Here is an 18,663-nt window from a genome sequence, read left to right on the forward strand (position 1 = left end):
GGCCACACTTTGGAAAGATGATTGGTAACACCCCCATGTCTATTGTAATATTTGGTTAAATACCTCAAACTTAACCTTGGATATCATAAGTATTTTTGAATCAGTAAAACAACAGACGTATAGCATAGTTTGTCATGCAATTCGAAGGGTGTCACTCTCTGGTGTTAATGCTACGTCCTCTCGTGTTGCCAGAGGAGTTCGTTTTACATGAAAATGAAAATAAGGCTCATCTGTAGTAGGACGATGCAGAAACCAATATGCACCTTTACATTCACTACAGCCTTGTATATAAGAAGAAAACTGTCTTATTCAGTACAGAAAAATAACAGAGGAAATTTTGAAGTGTTAGGTTGGAGAAATGCTACTACCAGCAAGCCAGTCTAAAAACTCTCGATTGTGCCGTTTCCTCGCTGAACCGTGAGATATATAATAAGGGACTATTTTGTCTGCGGAAGCTTACTACACTGTTGAGCTTCCCGCGCTGATACTCACGTTTGGGCTACAAACCAACATTGGCACTGGACTTTACTCTCCAAACTTTCCATCTTTTTGTCCATCACACTTCAATATTGACCACACATGTTGACATGTCTAAGTGACCTCTTCCACTTTTGGAGGTGTATATGGAAGTGTATATAAAAAGAATTTTGTCGACGTGCGTGCGTGATGTAATGTAAGGACAGGTTGTCAGTCTAACAGTATTGTGACTATTCTGGATTATGATGTCACGCTATTTTTAGGATTATAAAAAGGTAGTTGACTCACAGGCGCGTAGGCTCGAGGGAGGCCAAAGCAGAGCCGTAACTCAACAAAATTGAACGTGATTCATGCTGTTTGTCTTCTCAATTTCACGGCTTCCCAGATGTGTCATCACGAAGACATAATACACGAGACAAAGGAAGACTGCATCACGACAGACTCATTTGCGTCCTCCATGTTCATGAGCCATTACATGCAATGCTATTGCATGTCTCGATTTCTTGTCTGGCAGTGTCTGTCCATTATCTGTGACAGCGCCCTCCACGAGGAACTTTGGATTATTTTTCAGAACAAATCTGTATCCGTAGGGAAACAGTTGCGCCTATTCTGCTGCAGCTGTAACTGAAAGAAATTAAAACAAACTCAGTAAAATGTTTCCCTCATGATCCAATTAATTTTAATGTGTTGCTTGATGTTACCGAAAGCAACGTACTGTCTGGGGTTAAAGTTAGTATTTCTGTGGACCCCAGTTGTTCTGTATGAACTGCAGCAGATGATTCATTATCATGAATTCTGATCAATCACACCAGCAAAGAAAAACAAGACAGTCACTTCAATTATTCGCCACGTTTGCAAAATTGACGCCCAAGCATTACGATGACGTCATTGCCTATATTTAACTCAGTCGCGCGGGTTACAAGACGTTGCTATTGCGCGCGCATGGCGAAATGCGGGATGTACAGGGGCACAGGATGATGGGGTTTTTGGTCAGGGAGATATAGACTGGCCTGGACATGTTTGTGATTTGAACAGGTTTGGGATTTCCCATATTATGCGTTCTTTTCTGATTGGTCAGCTGGTTTCATGGTACTGCTCAAAACAATAACCGATTATCTTGCATCTACAGCGTACTTGGATTTGCAATAAACAAGGCGTAGCAAGCATTCACCCTCAGTGGATTCAGAAGTGGAAAAACTTCCTGTGTATAAATTTAAAGAGAGAAAGTTGGAGCAAGGCGCTGTAGCAGTTTGTTTACAAACACAGGTTGACTAAGCGACTATTGTGTGATGTATGTTGGAACTTTAAAGACTTGGACCAGCACATAGTGAGCTAAAGCTGAGAACGTTTGAAAACAGCAAATATTTTCCAGGAGGTAAGTAAACATTTTGATGTATTACTTTATATGTTAATACATTGCCGCTATTCAGAGATGAAATAGCTCGCCTCGAGTCCGACTTAAGTTACAGTTTTTGGTGGCTCGTCCTAACGGCCGGGTAATTGACTCAACTCAGTTCGAGTCACTAAGTGCAGAAAGCAATGACTTCACTTAAGTTGAAGGCTGTCAAATATTTTGAGTCCCCAAACTACTTGCGGTACAAAGTTTTGTCGGCGTGCTTTGCGTCATCCCCAGCTTCATGGGACTTCATAGTACCACTGAGTTAAGGGGCACTTCACAAGAAGAGAAGTGTTTTTAGCGATGAGGGAGGGGTAGCTGCTCGCCAGGGGGTGCCCCTGGCGACAGGCTTGGTTATCCCGCGGGGGGGGGGGGAGGACTATGCCCTTTGTCACGGACTCGCCGCATCCCCCTTGTTGTTTAATACTAATAGCGTAAGCAACTTACCATCCCGGAACCAATCTGAAAAGTTTTGTGTGTTTGGTGGGACGGTGTTTTGTGATGTAAGGGGAGAAATACATCAAGAGCCGCTGCAAAACTAAAAATAAGACCGTGTCTTACCTGTTAACTGAGGAAATCGGTATTCGCTTAACTGTGACTGAATGAATTCGAATGAATTCAGTTCAATTACACTCCACTCGGCCTTTGGACGCAATAACGACTCGACTCGACTTGACCCGAGCGCAGAATTCCGAGGATCGTTGCAGCACTGGCAAAATTAGTCGTTAAATTTTATTTTCTTCATTGTGTTTTTTTTTATCAGAGTGAAGGATCTTTCAGTGGTGAAATTGTTCTCTGTTAAAATAATTTGATACGTTTCCCACCCCTGTCTTTGAAATGGATATTTTTGTCCTATACAGTATCACGAATGTTTTTGTAACAATATTCCATAATATTTTAGGAGAGTCATATATCACTGCTTATAAGTTAACAATCTTCGTTTATTCCGATATACATTTTCAATGGTAGATAGGTGGTAATGTGATGTCTGATGGACTGGAATAGCCGTAGATCTGTTGGTTTCGTTTTGTTTGATCGGCCGTTTTATGCCCCGTTTGTTATTTTATGTATTGGTGTCTTTGCTCTTTTGCTATCTTTAAAAATTGACATCGACTGCTAAATCTTTCTACAGATAATTATGCTCTGCTGCTGAAAGAAGTGGGCAAAAGGTTACAAACCACGCGACATCAACAGGAGTGGGATGGGGAGGGTTGCTAACTGTCCCTGCTTTGTGACACCCAAGAAGTAAAAAGACAAAAATGGAAAAGTAGTAAAAATAACTAGAATAAGTACACCAACACCACTGTGAACAAAGTATGTCATGTGGTTTCATCATCGTTTCCACTTGTCCGCAAAAATAAGACATAAAAAAATTCTCTGGCCTGACTCTCCCCTCCGGAAAATTCATGGATCCGCCCCTAAGTCAAGGTTTCACTTACGTTTAGACCAATTGACCTACAATCTCAAACATCAAGTCCGATTTGGGGTATCTTTTGATAAATTTAGGAAATCCAAATTGTCAATGTTCAGCATCATACGTGCATAGATCAGCCTAATAAATTTACTTTGCTCGCCAGATTAATTCGAACAACAAAGTCAATTGTAATTTTCCACATGTTGGGGTTGGACTCTAGATTAATTTGAAGCTAACTAGGTAGCTTGAGTTACTGGAGCTTTTTACCGTAAGTGGTTTGACGCTCCACCGTCATTTCCAAATTAAGAAAAAATTCCATGAAACTTTCATGGCAATTTGAAATCTTGATTAAACAAATGTAACTTGACTTTTTCAGCATCACAATCCTTCCAAATACACATGTATAAAGGAAGCTTAGTGATGACCTCAGGCCTATGTTACAGAGAACTTTGATTTCATTGACACGTCGGCCACGCAGTGCCGGTGACATAGCAATGGAAATTTCCAGAAAACATTTGGGCTGATGTAACTTCATGCCTTGTTAGCGCAAATAAAGCATAGAAAAGACGGCTTTTTAAAAACTAGGAAAAAGACGTTTTTAACAAATAGTGTCAAATTTCACTCATTGACTAACAATGATTATATAGTCAAGGTAAAAATTTAACATTTAGTTACATTTGTGTTTGTAAACGCTTAAAACACGAACTACATGTTTAAATTAAATTTTTCCTATTTACAATGATGTAACAGGCAAGCGATATTGCTGCATCACGCGCTTCCACTATAAAGACGGCCGGTGTCCTACAGTACGTGTGCAGTCATCAGTCACGTTCACTGTTGGTGGTTGTTCAGTACGTAGATGTATTCGTAGTGTAGTACGTGTTCGTACTATTTTTATTTCAATGAATACTCGTTATCGCATTATGACTCTACTACCCAACTGTAACTCTTCGATGCGTTACCGGGTAAGTGCATGTGATCATGGCTCCGTTTGTGAGATTGATTTGTTTGTAATGGCGACGGGCAGGCTTATTCAGTTTTTATATTGTCTTGAACAATTCTTTTCAATGTGAAAGCGCAGTCCCCGTGCAGCCGGGATGTGGTTAGGCTATTGCCAAACCCGAGAGTATAATGTTGTCATAATGCACGAGTGACATTAAACATGTGATAGGTGAGATACCGTAGGTCAAGGGGTTAGACTCGTCAGTCTCACCTGATCGCTATCTCATTTTTTATTCGTCTAATTTACTTACCATTTATACTGAATCACATTGCTTGGGAGGGAATTTGTTGTCGCTAAGGATGGCACATTTTCTTTTTCTCCAACTGTATCAAAACTTTTTAAAAATGCAAATTACTGTTATGTATAGGTACAAAAATACTACGCGTCTCAAATCGGCTGGCGTTGTAGTACAGCAGTGCCTATGTCGTTTTTGTTCGTTTATTTTGGTGTTCTTGTCTTTTTTTCATTTGGTTATCTTTGAAGATTAGGACAATGAGAAATCAATCTCATTTTTTTTCTTTATGACTACGTCAGGGAATCCTTTAAAAACTAAAGAAAAATTAATAATTAAAAAAGTATAGCAGAAAATTATCGCAGTGCAGTCCGATATACTCGGCTGTAAAGTTTGACAAAATATTAAGTAGTGTTTGAAATAAATCCTTTTCGTGAAACAGAAAACTTTGGCGTTAACAAGAAGACGTACACGTGATGCTCATCGGCGATACATCTGGTGGCAAATCCACAATACAAAGAGACACAACCCCACCCATGGCAACAAGAATGGGCGTGGTTGGTTCTCCGACATCCTCAAGTGAATCTGGGAGCGGGGATTGCAGTATCTTTGAGCCGGATTTTGACCTGTCCCCACTCATCAAGGAAGAACTGCGGACTACGATTCGTAACAGACGGATCAACAGTGGTAAATCTGACGACTTGTCGTACGACGATCCGCCCAAACCTCAGTACAAGGTAAGCTGAACTTGCATTTGGCAATACTTGAAAATTGAATCTGCAAGGACTACTTTACTAGGGTATTTTGTTTAAATTGTCTGTTTCTTATCAAGTTCAAGACATGCGTGTCTGGCTGTATGCTTTTAATGGTATCTGTCATTTCTTCATTTGTATTTTTGCTATTACTGGATTACTTCAGTACTTAAAATTTTATTTGTTTGTCAGCTTATCATTGTTCAGTATCACATCCGCGTTCTTTCTGTTTTTCGTTTTTGTTTGTTTGTTTGTTTGTTTGTTTGGGTTTTTCTCTTTTTCCGCCTCGCTCTCATGCTTGTTTCTTTTGGGAAATTTAACTGTCCGGTACAGTTTTACGAAAAGACCCAGAGAGTTCTTCTCTGAGAACTGCATGGAATAAAAGAAACTCATAAAAGCGACAGGTCGGTGTTTGAGCACAAATGAGAACTCTGCACTGTGATCCTTGTAATAAGCAGAATGCCATGGGTTTAATTCCTCAGAATGACTTCATCAACCGACAGTCTTGGGTTAATTCGAATCCCATCGGAACGACTTCAGCTCAAGCTTTTGTGTGCCCTTACGGGGTAGGCTAAACGTGAAACCATAATTTCGTTGATTTCTCCTGTTTAAGCTCACGAAGGAAGAAGAGGAAAAACGTCAATTACGACGAGACAGGAACAGGATCGCAGCGGCCAAGTGCCGGCAGAAAAGAAAACAAGAAACAATGGAGCTATCTCTGGTAATTATCGTCTGGTGTTTTCATGTCAAATAATTTGATTCCCTTGAAAGGTTTTTGCTCTCTTTTTGATATGAGGGAGTATGTTTCTTGCATCGATGACGCCAGTTAACACCTTCAATTGATTCAATAGATGCCTATAAACTTGCAGCCCTAAATTTGGATCTGTAAAAGCTGTAGAGTACTGAAGTGTGACGTCATTTTTAAAGAATCGGGAATTGCATTGCAAACAAAATATGGAGTACGTTGGTTCACGGGCTGGTTCACGCACACACGTAGCCTACTCGTATTCACTTTAGTACCGGTACCGTTTTTCAATGGGTGCGTTTTCAGGAGGAGAAAATAATTTGTTTGCAAGATTTTTGTTAGTCAGCCTATTTGGAGGTTTTTACTATCTATATCTTCAAAACCAGAGGGCATTTAAGAAAACAATTCTGTTTCCTTCAGATGGAAAATAATTTTGTTGAAATTGGCATGCTTATACGCACATTTCAATATCGGTCAAATTTGCGTTGGGAATTAAGATACAATGGCGTATCCATAAAGAGAAGGGCAAGCCTGACTCGTTTTTAAAGGAATATTGGAAGTGCCAGAATTCTGCAACCACTGTACTTCCACCTGTCTGTGGAAGGGGGAAACCTTTTATGGATAACAATAGATTGTCTGGTGTTGAAAAAATCCTATTTGGCCCTCCCCCGACCCAAGACATCGTGGATACGCCAGTGGAAAAAGATGGAACATTGCATAAAAATGCAACCATTGCGCTTACCTCGAATCCAACATATTAGCTTGTTTCGTTCGCGGCCTGAAGATTCTTAATGTATGTGTATTTCCAGACTAAAAAAATCATTAAAATTTGTGTATGAGTTTCCTGTTTAAATTAAAAATCTCATCATACTTCTAGAAATAAATTTCAAACATGGAATTCTTTTATTCTATCTTCTCAGGAGTCTGAGAAATTGCAGACGACCAACGCTAGACTTCGAGAAGAAATCGAAAAGCTCCAGCACGAAAAGGAGACCCTGATTAAGTTGATAAATTCCCACCGACCAACTTGTATAATGAAAACTGGCAGGGATCCGAATGTTGCGCACACAGTTCACAGTTTCACGTATTCTGTCAGATGACATCACATGTTTGCTCGCGACAAGCGGCGTTCCTAACATTTTATATTACAAAGCACACTGAAACGGATATTTTCGAATCCGTATTACCAATAGAAGCGACTACTATCTGAGTAGGCCTAGTTGCCGTCGGCTAAAATAATAAATGAAGTAAACAAATACCAAACAAACACACAAACAAACAAACTAATAAAAAATTCATTATGGATGGATGTATCCTAATATTTTTGTGTGGATATTTATAGGAAAGATGATTGTTCGTACATAATGGGGGTTAAACAGGTTTGTTCGCTATACACATTAACTTTATGAAACACTGTATTATTTTTTGTGAGGTCACTGTAAATTTGGCTTCTAGGGCTGGTTTTCAAGATCGAAAGCTTTTTGACTTCTCACAGATTCAGCCTCCACTGACACGTAACTTTGACCCATTCGCTCTCTTACCTGTCGTAATTATGCCAGTAATATGTCGACGTACGTTTACAGACACAGACTATCCCATACGTCGATGTCAGGTTTTACATCGAATTTAGATACATCAACTTGTTAAACAAGTTACAGCCCGAGTCGTGGGTGTTTTGTCAGTAGAAGGTACTTTTCCCTTAAGGGGGTTCCAGAAATTAGGGGTCCAAAAGTGTGACATTTTTGTGTCCCTGTTACATCTGACCTTTGTTATTTGACATGGAAATATTACTGGAATTGATTTCCAACTATTACTGTTTTTTGGCAGGTAATTTGCATTTTATTAGAAAATGTGTTCTGAACTTACAATATCAGACGTCAGATGTGACAGGGACACGAAAAAATGGACCGCCTAGTTTTTAGAATTACCCTTAAGTTAGCCTCAAAAATTGATGTCGAGCGTTAAAAGTTTATTTTGCGATCAAAAGTGTTTCCCGTGAATGCTAATAGCCAATCTCAGTATATGTTTAAACAACTGTAACACAAACACGTTATGTTCACAGAATTATCTAACACAAATATATTTTGTATCTATACTGACTGTATTTATTTATTTCTTCATCGCCTTGATGTTTTCTCCAGGTTTTTATTTCATAAAGAAACAAATGCTGAAGTGAAGATAAGATAACTTAGACAATCCAGGTATTTCATTGCGATTTCTTCGAAATGTGCATCCTCCTGTCAAGTAGATTACACAGAAAAGTGATGATCATATTACTGGGATGACATTGTATGTAGCAACCAGCCTGATTAAGTTACAAACAATACCACAGGTGCTTTCAATCAATTTAGTCCAAAACCTTTAAGTCGGTCATGTGATTATATGCAGAGGCTTGACGAGATTTTGACATTTGATAGGAAAGCACGTGAGTGTTTGGATGTTACTTTAATCATAGTTACTTTGTAATCAATCTGTAAATATTCCCTTCATTCAGGTGTTATTTCGTTTAGGACTCAGTTGCTTGTTTTCGAGACAAATTTTCATAATAACAAAGTTCGTATTAACTATTACGTAATAGGCATTTGTTGCGCAAGTTTGGTTGAACTTGAGTTTATCGGAAGCCCTATTGGCTTAATATAAGACCTATAGTTCCCACATTTCAGAAGTTATGTTGGCAGCCATTTATAAACATTTTTTGGACAGTCTGGAGAGTCAATGAAGTATTTCTTGATTCGCAACAAGTAAATTTGTTTTGCTCCCAGATGACTCCAATGTTAAAGGTCAATGCTTGCTTTTTGGTACAAACATCGTGTATTTATTCTTCTTATCACGAGATTCTAAGTGTTAAAGTTTGTTGTCATTTTGTGGCCAGTTCAATTTGAGAATATTCGGTATTGATTTTGTATTACAGAACTGTATTTATTTAAATAAATGCTTGTTTCTTGGTACTGAACCATATTCTTTACGATACTTTGGATCTGTGTATTTCATGCCTGTATTGTCTCAAAGCCTTCGTAGGTGAACAAAATGTTTGCTTAACGGTTGTGTTTTGGCGCCTGGTCGTATAGTTTCCTCCTTAATATCCTCTTGGAATCTTGACTTCAGTCCCGATCGTCATGAATGGCAGGATATTCAAGTTCGCGTCGAGGGTCTGTCCTCATCGTCCCCCTCCGTGTCTGGATCGAATCTTGCCATGGTCATTTAGGTCGGTTATTAACCAACTGCTTGATTAAGCATGGCTTTGTTTCTTCAAAAAGTCAAAGTATAATGAGGGTTTTTTTTAATAGATCGGTCTATACTGACACGACGCGACTTTTTAAAAATGCCTTATCCTCTCTTAATAGACCCAAAATAATATGATGTCACGCTTTGTTTGCAAGTACACTTGCCTCGTGACTCGCTGGATCGCATCCTACCTTATATAGAGTACCGAAGTGTGACGACACTGTGAACCAGAAAGTGCAGTGCAAATGAATGGGGTACGCGCGCGTGTTGGTTCACGCGCTGGTTCTCGCGCTAATTTCGTGAATACGTCACGCGTACAATTAGTGTGTAAAAGGCATTAGCGCGAGAACCAACACGCGTGCGTACTCCATTCGTTTGCACTGTACTTTTTTGGTTAAAAATGACGTCACACTTCGGTACTCCATAGTGCATGTGTGAACAAATATCAGAGGGAGGCCAGGGTTAAAGTACAAATGAAAAACTTAGAAAATGAACACAATAGTATAAAAAGAGGTTTGACGTCGTTGTCATCATTACTGCACATGGTCAGTGTTGAGAGCGACTCGCATCGGTAGATTGACGTGCTACTCCTACAGGTAATCTTATTGCAGCTAAGGCCTTCCTAGTATCCCAAAGATAGTTACAATGGCTTTTTCTTTTTTTCACTGAGGAGGCGCCGAGGTATCTGGGGTGAATCGTGGACCCTGTAAGCAATGTTGCTACAAATACCCTACCAACCTCTGCGCAGTCATTTTCAACAAATCAGAAATACAACTATCCGCACCGCATACCTGTACACCCTGCAGGAAAATGATGTATAGGGACTCTCCCCATCATCCTGGATCCGGGCAGTATCAAGGACTGTCGGAATGAATCCAAATTCATCAGTATTATGCATGCGTAATATCCAGGGTTCTGACATAACAGAAAGCAACACTGAATGGTATTGTCTTCGCAACGGGGAAGTTTTACGAACAACACGTATACTTCCCTTGATTTTACGTATAAACCCGCGGCCCGTTTGCTGACTCAATACTGAATAATTACCTGGTTAAATTTTAACCCAAATAAAAAAAAGGATGGGCGAAAACTGCAACTACAAAGTAGTTTAGTTTGTTTTATTTGGTTGATTGAAAATAATTTCTGGTTTGTTTAAACCAAACAGTGGTTAACATCCACTCATTTTGATGGTGAAAAATGAGATAGAAAGTAATTCTCATCCAAAAATTGGGTTAACAAAGCCCCTATTTGGGTAGTTGCAGTTTTCAGCCTTCCTTGGGTTAAAATTTAACCCAGGCAATTTTTCAATGAAGTTCTCATGTTTCGCAGCTATAGTTTAGCAGGGTCATGAACTGTTTAGGTGCCTATTTCGCAATCATCTGGTGAAAAGTTTTCCTGTTACTGATAACAGGTTAGCGATATTTCAATATTACCTTTGTGATATAGGTTAAGTTGCTCAGCGTATTATGAAATCTTGAAGGTCAATCATGGATGTTATGAAAGTAAGACGATTTATGTGATGACTTGCTTTACAATAACCCGCCATCCTCTCCATTCTAGAGTATGAAAAAGCTGAAACAAAGTGATTAGACGCCTTAAAATGCACCTTCAAACCATTCTCTAACAATGCTCTACTTGAAGAGATGCTTACGTTATTTTCACTTTATAGTAAATACTTTTGAGTATTTCGAGACTGCAGGCCTATATGTTTCTTTTTATTTTTTCAAATGCCATACATGAATGACTGCAAAGCGAGTCACGATTCAGTATATATGCTACACTTTTAGTAAAATAAAACTACAACTGTTCGGTAACAATGAAAGTCAACTAAAATCAATTGCTACTGAATTTTATTTTGGTATGTTTTAGAAATTTCTTTATACATCCTGTGACATTTTATGGAAAAATTGGAAATTATTCCGACTAAGTACTGTGGAAAAAAATAACCTTGCCCCCCTCCGCAAAGGTGGAGATTTCACAGTGTTGTGAAATCCCCTTTTGTGTGGGCCTACGTGCATCCTTGCCCTGTGACACGTCACAGGAGAGACGCGCGGCAAAACTGATGAGTCATGTTTTTCTATACGTTTTCAATGCGATTAGCATTGAATTGGAAGGCTTTGTGCTGGAATTGAGTTCAAAGGGTCCCACGTCGGCGCGCACACTCAGTTGCGGAAAAATACACTGAAAATATATTTATAAGCGAGAGGCAAAGCTAGCACAGCATTATTACTTCACTGGCAAGCAGCGTGGGTAGTGTGAGCGTAGCGAGAGGACTGTAAATAGACACACGGGTACTGTATACACAACGTACGATGACAAAGTTGTCAAACGCGTAGTACATGTATACATGTTAGGACTTGTGTGATGACGATGTGCCTTTTTTTTTTTTTTTACAATTTACAATAGGCTTCATATTCTTGTATTGTCAGTTTTTGATTTTGTTTTGGGGAGCCAGATATACACGCATGCACACTCCGTGGGCCCGTCATAATTGTCTCATTTTCTTTGAGTAATTCTTCAGTTTTTCAGACGTGTGGCGCAGCCTTCTATACCCCCTTGTAGAATCGGGATTAAATTCAATTTTGTTGAAATTTGTTACTAGAATATTTGCAATTTCACGCAGCGTAGTCTTTCATCACGAGCGACATTCTTGGTAACAAGTGTCACGTGTAGCAGATGTACCCATTCCACAGAGTTGTTGGACCAAAGTTTGCTCTCCCTCTATCAGTACTGGGAACTGAGAAGTGCATATGTCTTTCACAACATCCTGTTTCGGAAATACGTCACAGCTACCGACACCAAAGGACTGTGGGTTACTTGCTATCCCAATCAACGCGCACACTCATCATGTGCACGTGCAATGCGCACGCTGTAACTTTGACCCATGTTATTTGGTTCAAATGAACTCTGTCCAATGAGTGCTCAATAAAAATTACGTCATGCAAGAATAGCCCCTCCCAACGTCTGTTGGGGGGGGTGAGCGAACGGACGTTAAGCAGTGAAGAGTGCCGCAACTACTTTGTTGGCAGCCGTCCAGGGAACTTGGGAAATACCCTTAACACATAAAATGTTGAAATATTGATCAAGATTTAACAAATTCCCCTCCCCCATCATGAGAAATAATTTGATTTCTGTCAAGGAAAGAAACCTAGAATTCCCCGTGCCCGAGCGCAGATTCAGCAAGTCGTTTTCTACTTCTAGAACATTCTTAAGTGGACTGGGCGTTGTGAAAAGAATAAAAACGTTCGACCTTCGTATTGATCAAATCAGCCGATGGACGAAGATTTGTGATGATGTGTACAATTTTGAACATCGCCATTTTGTGTTTATTTACTTACGAATGCGATTATTAATGCATAGAATACAAAGTTCGTTCCAGTGTTTTCATTGTTCTGCTTCTGTTTATGTATTGTTTGTAACAGAAGACCGTCATCGAACCACAACACCGTCAGAAACTGCATCGGTACAGCTGTATTCCATAAAGGAGGGACATCTTCGTACAGAATTTCACCAACCAAGTTCCCAGCATCCAGAATGTCATCATCGGCAAGCAAGCTACCAACAGGGTCCCGCAGGAGTCTTTGGCGATCGGTGTCGAACGAAAATCAGGATGTCCAAGGGGCGGCGATAGTTCCAAGACATCTCTTTGGGGAGTCTAGTTATGATGGTGACGCTAAGCATCTGATTGATAAAGGATTTCCGCAAAGGAAAGCAGCTTGTTTACAACCTCTGCAATCAAATGACATCGGTGGAGGACAACATGGTAAGGATAGGTAACATTCAAATAACAATGGTCTGATTTAATTGGGGGAATAGAGTTTTCTGGGGCCAATTTCATAGAGCTTCTTAAGCACAAAATTTGCATAAGTGTGAAACAACCTTGCTTGGCAAATCAGGTTACCAACCAAAACTCCAAGTGATGTATATTGGTTCGGAATGGTATTCACCTGTCTTTGGCTTAGTATGACAACCACATAGCCTAGATTTTGAGCTGGTAACAGTTGTTTATTAAGCAAGGTTTTTAAAGCAAATTCTCTGCTTAAGCAGCTCTATGAAATTGGCCTTGGACTGAATAAAGAGGGCCGGCACTAAGATTTGACGAGTTAGGCATGTCCGACTTCGTGTATTCAATGGGGAACCACCGTTAAACTTAACAAAAACAGACAAACAAATAACACAAAAACAAAAAACACACCAAAAATGTTGATTAGTAAAGTTCGGTAAGGAAGGTGTATGGTGCTAAAGCTGTCAAAGTGATTAGCATTTATAACTCCAAGCACTTGAGCGGCATAATTATGATAAAATGAGCGTTCGTGTCATTTGAAGCAAACAACATTGATGTCAAGCACGTAGTTTCCGTGGAGCGTTGGGTATACGTTAATTGTGGTTAGAGAGAGCAACGAGTAACAATCAGGTGAAACATTGTTTTTTCAATCTGTTACCACAAAGTCCGGAAAGCAGTTTCTATAAATAGAAAGCGTCATCGATTTAGCATGATACATGTACATAAGTAACACAATTCCCTGACTGTACCTAATGCGCATGTACAATTGGCATTTGGCAAGTTTGTACATGTAGGCCTCTATATAGATCGGATTAATAAGGTCACTCCCTAGTTTCATTCAGCAATGCACAGCTCAAGGTGGAAAGCAAGTTGGAAGTCGCCGGTATACAGTGGGTAGTTCTATGGATGCTGTGGGTTCGTGTGTTTAAATCATTTTTTTCCTTCTATCTAAAAGTTTATTCAATTCCCTGGTCGTTTCTTGCATTCATCAGTATTGTTAAAGTTTATCTGTCGTGCTTTAATTTATGCTGGCAATGTCCCAAACCAGTGATGACCACATCAGGGGCGGCCAATCTTCCCTGTTCTCTCTCATCAGATGGTTTACAAATCACCATCCGCAGCTTCATTGAGACCAGACGCTGTACATTATGACAATATTATCCTGTAAACAGCTTGGGAAAATGTTGGTCTCAGAGATCTCCTTGCTGCAAAGTTTCTCAAGATGCTGCGAGTACTCACGGGAACAGCGTGCTATTCGAAGTATCCATTTCTTGGCGCCTCATCATCGTGTAGCAAAGGATGAAAATGTGCCTCGTTGGCGTGCCATCAAATTGCTATTGATTGTCCTCTTTTTCTGTTGCCTTTTCTCATCATCTGTTTGTGTTCAACAGGTTCATTGTACAGGTCAATAAGTAACGACTCGGAGCAGTCGGATGCAGACTTCGACCTACTTCCCTTGATCAAGGAAGAATTGCGGAATAATATCCAGAAGCGTCGATGGCAGAGAGGCGTGTTGGACCTGGCTTTGGAGGACTATGACAAGGAAAAATACCAGGATGATCAGGTGCGGGTTGATAAAATTGAGCAGAACTTCTTTATTACCCCTTGGGGTTGGGTCGTCAGATAAAAGGACAGATATTTCGGAATGTGTCCTCTGCTTAAAAGCCCCCCGGGGTGGAGAAGTGCAAATAGGACCAAGGGCTTCATTCATCGAGAATTGTCGTTTAAAAGTAAGCGTTGCTCGGTCACTCAATTTCGAACAATCTGAAAGCTCTGAAACACTAAGAGATGAAATTAATTAGTACCATACTTGTGTTGGATATGGTTGTAGGCGAATTGCCTGCTGGATGACGAAAACATAGTTGGGTATTGTGAAATAGCACTGATGTGACTTTTTGAGTCATGTCGGACAAAGCATTATCCCCTTGACTACACTGTCGTTGCACACTGATCCACGGATGTTGCTTTTAAGCCTGTAAGTAGAAAGCGCGCCACCAACAGAGGGTTTTGCTGAGGAAAACCGTTCTGCACAAAATGTGCATAGGTCAGTGTCGAGTGTTTTGTCCGTAAAATATCCAATCTTCTTTTTGGTCCTTTTAGCTGACTCCAGAGGAACAAGCGAAGAGGGAAGATCGGAAGAATAGAAACCGAGAGGCTGCCGCCAGATGTCGGGCTAAGAGACGTAAACACATGGAGGAACTTGAGCAGGTATGTCTTGTTAAATGCTTTAATAGTAGTCACACATTGTATTGCCATGCAGCCTCATGTCTTATCGATTAGCCAAAATATTCTACCAACTAACGCCAGGTGTACGTGTGGGCAAATCAGATATAGAGGGATTTCACATTAGCGCTGTCTGCGCATACTTTGCATCGAAATCGAGGCTCTCTGTGTTGAACTTTGTCGCGCGCGCCCGCGGAGTCCACACAGTGCATGCAGTAGGCGGTTCGTAAGTGTGACGCCACCTCAGTTTAAACCACGCCCACTGCACAAGATACACGACCATCGCAGGTACGTTAGTTCGCGGTCAATTGTCGTTATTTTTTCTTTTGATTTCACGTGTCAGTCATCATGAAAGATTCTTCCACAAAAATTTGCAGCCTGAAAAGTCTGAATTTAACATACCTTTAGGTACTTTGTGTCTTCATTCCTTACTTTCAGTCGTCTGATCGTATTCAGAATTGAAGCTCACACATACAGCCTTGTTTTCAGCGTTGTATTGGGATCACTCTTTTGCTATGCACTGGTTTGTGACATGTCGCTTACTATGCTTGCTTGGAGTTTATTGCAATAAAAAAGGCGACGATAGAGCCTGTATAGAACTTGAAAGCGCCCACCATATAGGCTACTTATACTTAATTTCCACAGAAACATACTGTGAGGTGTGCAGTTGGGACGTCTGTTTGGAAATAAAACGATTATTTTTGCTAATAATTGCTCCCGAAGATGAAAAAGTACAATAAAATACCATGTCCTCTTAAGGTTCAATTTAGCTTTTACGGGCCCTTGTATTCTTCAACAAACTTTTGCAATCGCTGGGAAGAAGGATGGCTATTAGTTGTATCACACGTCGATGGTTAATATACTTGAAAAACGTAACTACTGATATGCTTCAATACTGTAATAACACATTACAGAAAATATATTCGGAAGTGTTTTGTAAAACTTGCAAATAAATGAGACTTTGTAAATCTCGTCCAGGAGGCAAGGTCATGCACAAACCAGGAAGAGTCGCTTTGATAAAGAATTAAACGATATTTCTTCAATCTTCATTGGGAAAGAAACTTATACCATTTATTATTGGAAGGATTACACTATGGACGGCACAAGGGTGGATCCAGAACTGAAGTTTCGGTGGGACCAAACTCGTTTGGGGGGCCAAAAATTCTAAGACGTTTTCACAAAATCGTTATAAGCAGAACGATGTATCAGAAATAATCTTCATGAATAGCTTAATATCTGATTACCAGGAGTTACTTCAAGTTATCTTCTTTTGTTCCTTCCAATGAACATAAGACCTGTCTTTGTACTTTTTTCCCAAGACTAAGTAGCCCTTCAGTAAGAGAAATGAAATGACAAAAAATATTTTCTTACTTTCATTTTAAACATTTTAATGTTTTTGTCCCCTCACAGTCAATGGTGAACCTGGAATCTCGAAAAAATGAATTGATACAACAGAAGGAGCAGTTGCTACGAGAAAAGCGTGAACTAGAGAAGATGGTGGACGACCACTTTAGGCTGTGTCCTTGTAACAATGAGATGAGAGGCACATGACAATCGGTGGACGCATAGATTGGTCCATTTATATCCTACCGATGAAGGAAATCTACCTAAGACGATCATGCTTTCGAATGAACTACTGTGCGAACAAATCACTATGAGGGCGCACATTGGCCATCACAGACGATTTTTTCAGTGGTCGCTAATTCCATGATCTGAAGTAGCTCTTCTGATGGCAGAGTATTCGAACAATAAACATGCATGTTAATGTGTGTCATTAATCGCAACAAGTGTGCAGATTGTACGGCGTGCTTCAATTTGCGCTTAGAGAAAGCTTCTTCAATTTGACAGTATATTTCTGTAATTATACAGCTAAATTTCCGTCGCGTTATATCACTGTGGAGAGTTGTGTATCTGCTTTGAGCAGAAGCCCAACCCCCTCCCTCAGATTAGATCCAGGTCTGTCGGGCGTGTTCATTTTGCTGGTAGCGACGCGACCGTTACGCATGCATTTCATAATCGTTCGTAAACCAGCGAAGCGCAGGTCTGACCAAAGGAGCCACCGTTGCAAGGAAATTTGCACCCTATATTGATTTAGCTTGGGCTCATGGTGTAGTGCATAGCATTCCACTACATGTATTGTACAATGAAAAGGGTATATATTTCCCTTTACGTGTGTAGATATTTTGTTTATAATTTTATTTTATTTACTAGCATCAGTCGCTACATGCTACACTAAGTATTTTACCGATATATTTATTTATCTATAGTATCTATTAAAGTTACTGGATTAATAGCGTAATGTGTGTAATGTTACTCGCAAATTAATTTATTGATGTGTCTTATTACACAGAATAAGTTTTTTCTGAATTAGCATAAAAGGGATATTTTTGCTTTATTCCCTTACTTTGGGTCTGAAGATATAGGTTTTATCTGAAGTTTTATCTGAATTAGCATAAAAGGGATATTTTTGCTTTATTCCCTTACTCTGGGTCTGAAGTATCGTGACATCTAGTTTGTTTGTCATTTTTTATCAAAATGTCCGACTAAAATGTCTTTTCCTCTTTCAATATAAATGGATTTCCCTGACAAACCCATTTCTTGTAAAAACGAAGTATACTATCACACCCGAGTATTACAGCAATAAGTACGGTTTTAGAGAGTGGCAGGAACTTCAGGAATAACAAAAAATGGCTAGGAATATTTCACAAACCAAAATAATAACATACCCCGTTGATATATGCACTTGTCAATTAATTAAAATCTCTGTAATTGATAAACGAAGCTATCCACATACACTGTAGTCACTGAAATAGTGAATTAAAACGAAAGGTGAGATACTCCACGTAACAGTATATTGTCTGTGTTTTATTAACGCCATTAAGACACTCCACTTTTTAATTAAAAATATCCCTATGCCTCTTTTTGAAAGCAACATTTAAATAAGTCGTTGGCGCACAAAAAGAAAATATATACTTTTTATTTGGCCCTCAATCCCAACGTTTTAACTTACCTTATATTACGTGCTTGCTTTTGACGAAACTTGTGTGCCTCTACTTTGGTTATTCTGTCAAGATCGCATTTTTGTAACTCAAGTTACTTAGTCAACCCACGGGTCAGATCAGAAGTTGGGACAGCCGCTTCTAAGGTACAGTTCCTACAGGACAAATCTTGTACTGATGTTATAAAAGAATTTTAACCCCCACGTGATTGCTATTTTCGTCAGAGTGAAAAGATCCAAATCAAGAATTGACAAGAAATAAAAGAAAGTCTATTAGACTGGTTACCTGAGCTCTAATTATCGGACCGCTGACAACTACTCCCTATCAAAACGACTGCTCTTGTAAGTGGCGTATCCAGCAAGGGTGAGGATCCACAGGGACATGTTTCCGGTTTTTTTTTAATCGAAATTGGC

General features: G+C 39.7%; 2 protein-coding genes across 6 annotated transcripts; both read left to right on the forward strand.

The window, feature by feature from the left end:
• Window positions 1-1,418: 1,418 nt before the first annotated feature.
• On the forward strand, window positions 1,419-8,977 carry LOC110987056 (cyclic AMP-dependent transcription factor ATF-3-like). 2 transcript variants are annotated; one of them, XM_022249487.2, is made up of 4 exons: window positions 1,419-1,852; window positions 4,965-5,259; window positions 5,888-5,995; window positions 6,940-8,977. In XM_022249487.2, the coding sequence occupies exons 2-4, from the start codon at window positions 4,999-5,001 to the stop codon at window positions 7,117-7,119; spliced, it is 549 nt and encodes a 182-aa protein (XP_022105179.2). In that variant the 5' UTR covers window positions 1,419-1,852; window positions 4,965-4,998; the 3' UTR covers window positions 7,120-8,977. The 2 variants fall into 2 exon arrangements, with proteins under 2 accessions (XP_022105179.2, XP_022105174.2); XM_022249482.2 differs by lacking the exon at window positions 1,419-1,852 and adding an exon at window positions 4,100-4,252.
• Window positions 8,978-9,762: 785 nt separating this feature from the next.
• Window positions 9,763-18,093, forward strand: LOC110987025 (uncharacterized). Of its 4 annotated transcripts, none has more exons than XM_022249427.2 (5): window positions 9,763-9,840; window positions 12,667-13,007; window positions 14,420-14,592; window positions 15,129-15,236; window positions 16,662-18,093. In XM_022249427.2, exons 2-5 carry the CDS (start codon window positions 12,779-12,781, stop codon window positions 16,800-16,802), a joined length of 651 nt encoding a protein of 216 aa, XP_022105119.2. In that variant the 5' UTR covers window positions 9,763-9,840; window positions 12,667-12,778; the 3' UTR covers window positions 16,803-18,093. The 4 variants fall into 4 exon arrangements, with proteins under 4 accessions (XP_022105119.2, XP_086996717.1, XP_086996760.1 ...); XM_087140591.1 differs by lacking the exon at window positions 9,763-9,840 and adding an exon at window positions 11,377-11,535; XM_087140634.1 differs by lacking the exon at window positions 9,763-9,840 and adding an exon at window positions 11,454-11,551.
• Window positions 18,094-18,663: the final 570 nt, after the last annotated feature.

The sequence above is a fragment of the Acanthaster planci genome, linkage group LG01 (genome assembly GCF_054643075.1).
Source record: "Acanthaster planci isolate LZ-2023a linkage group LG01, COTS_SCS, whole genome shotgun sequence".
Lineage (NCBI taxonomy): Eukaryota > Metazoa > Echinodermata > Asteroidea > Valvatida > Acanthasteridae > Acanthaster > Acanthaster planci.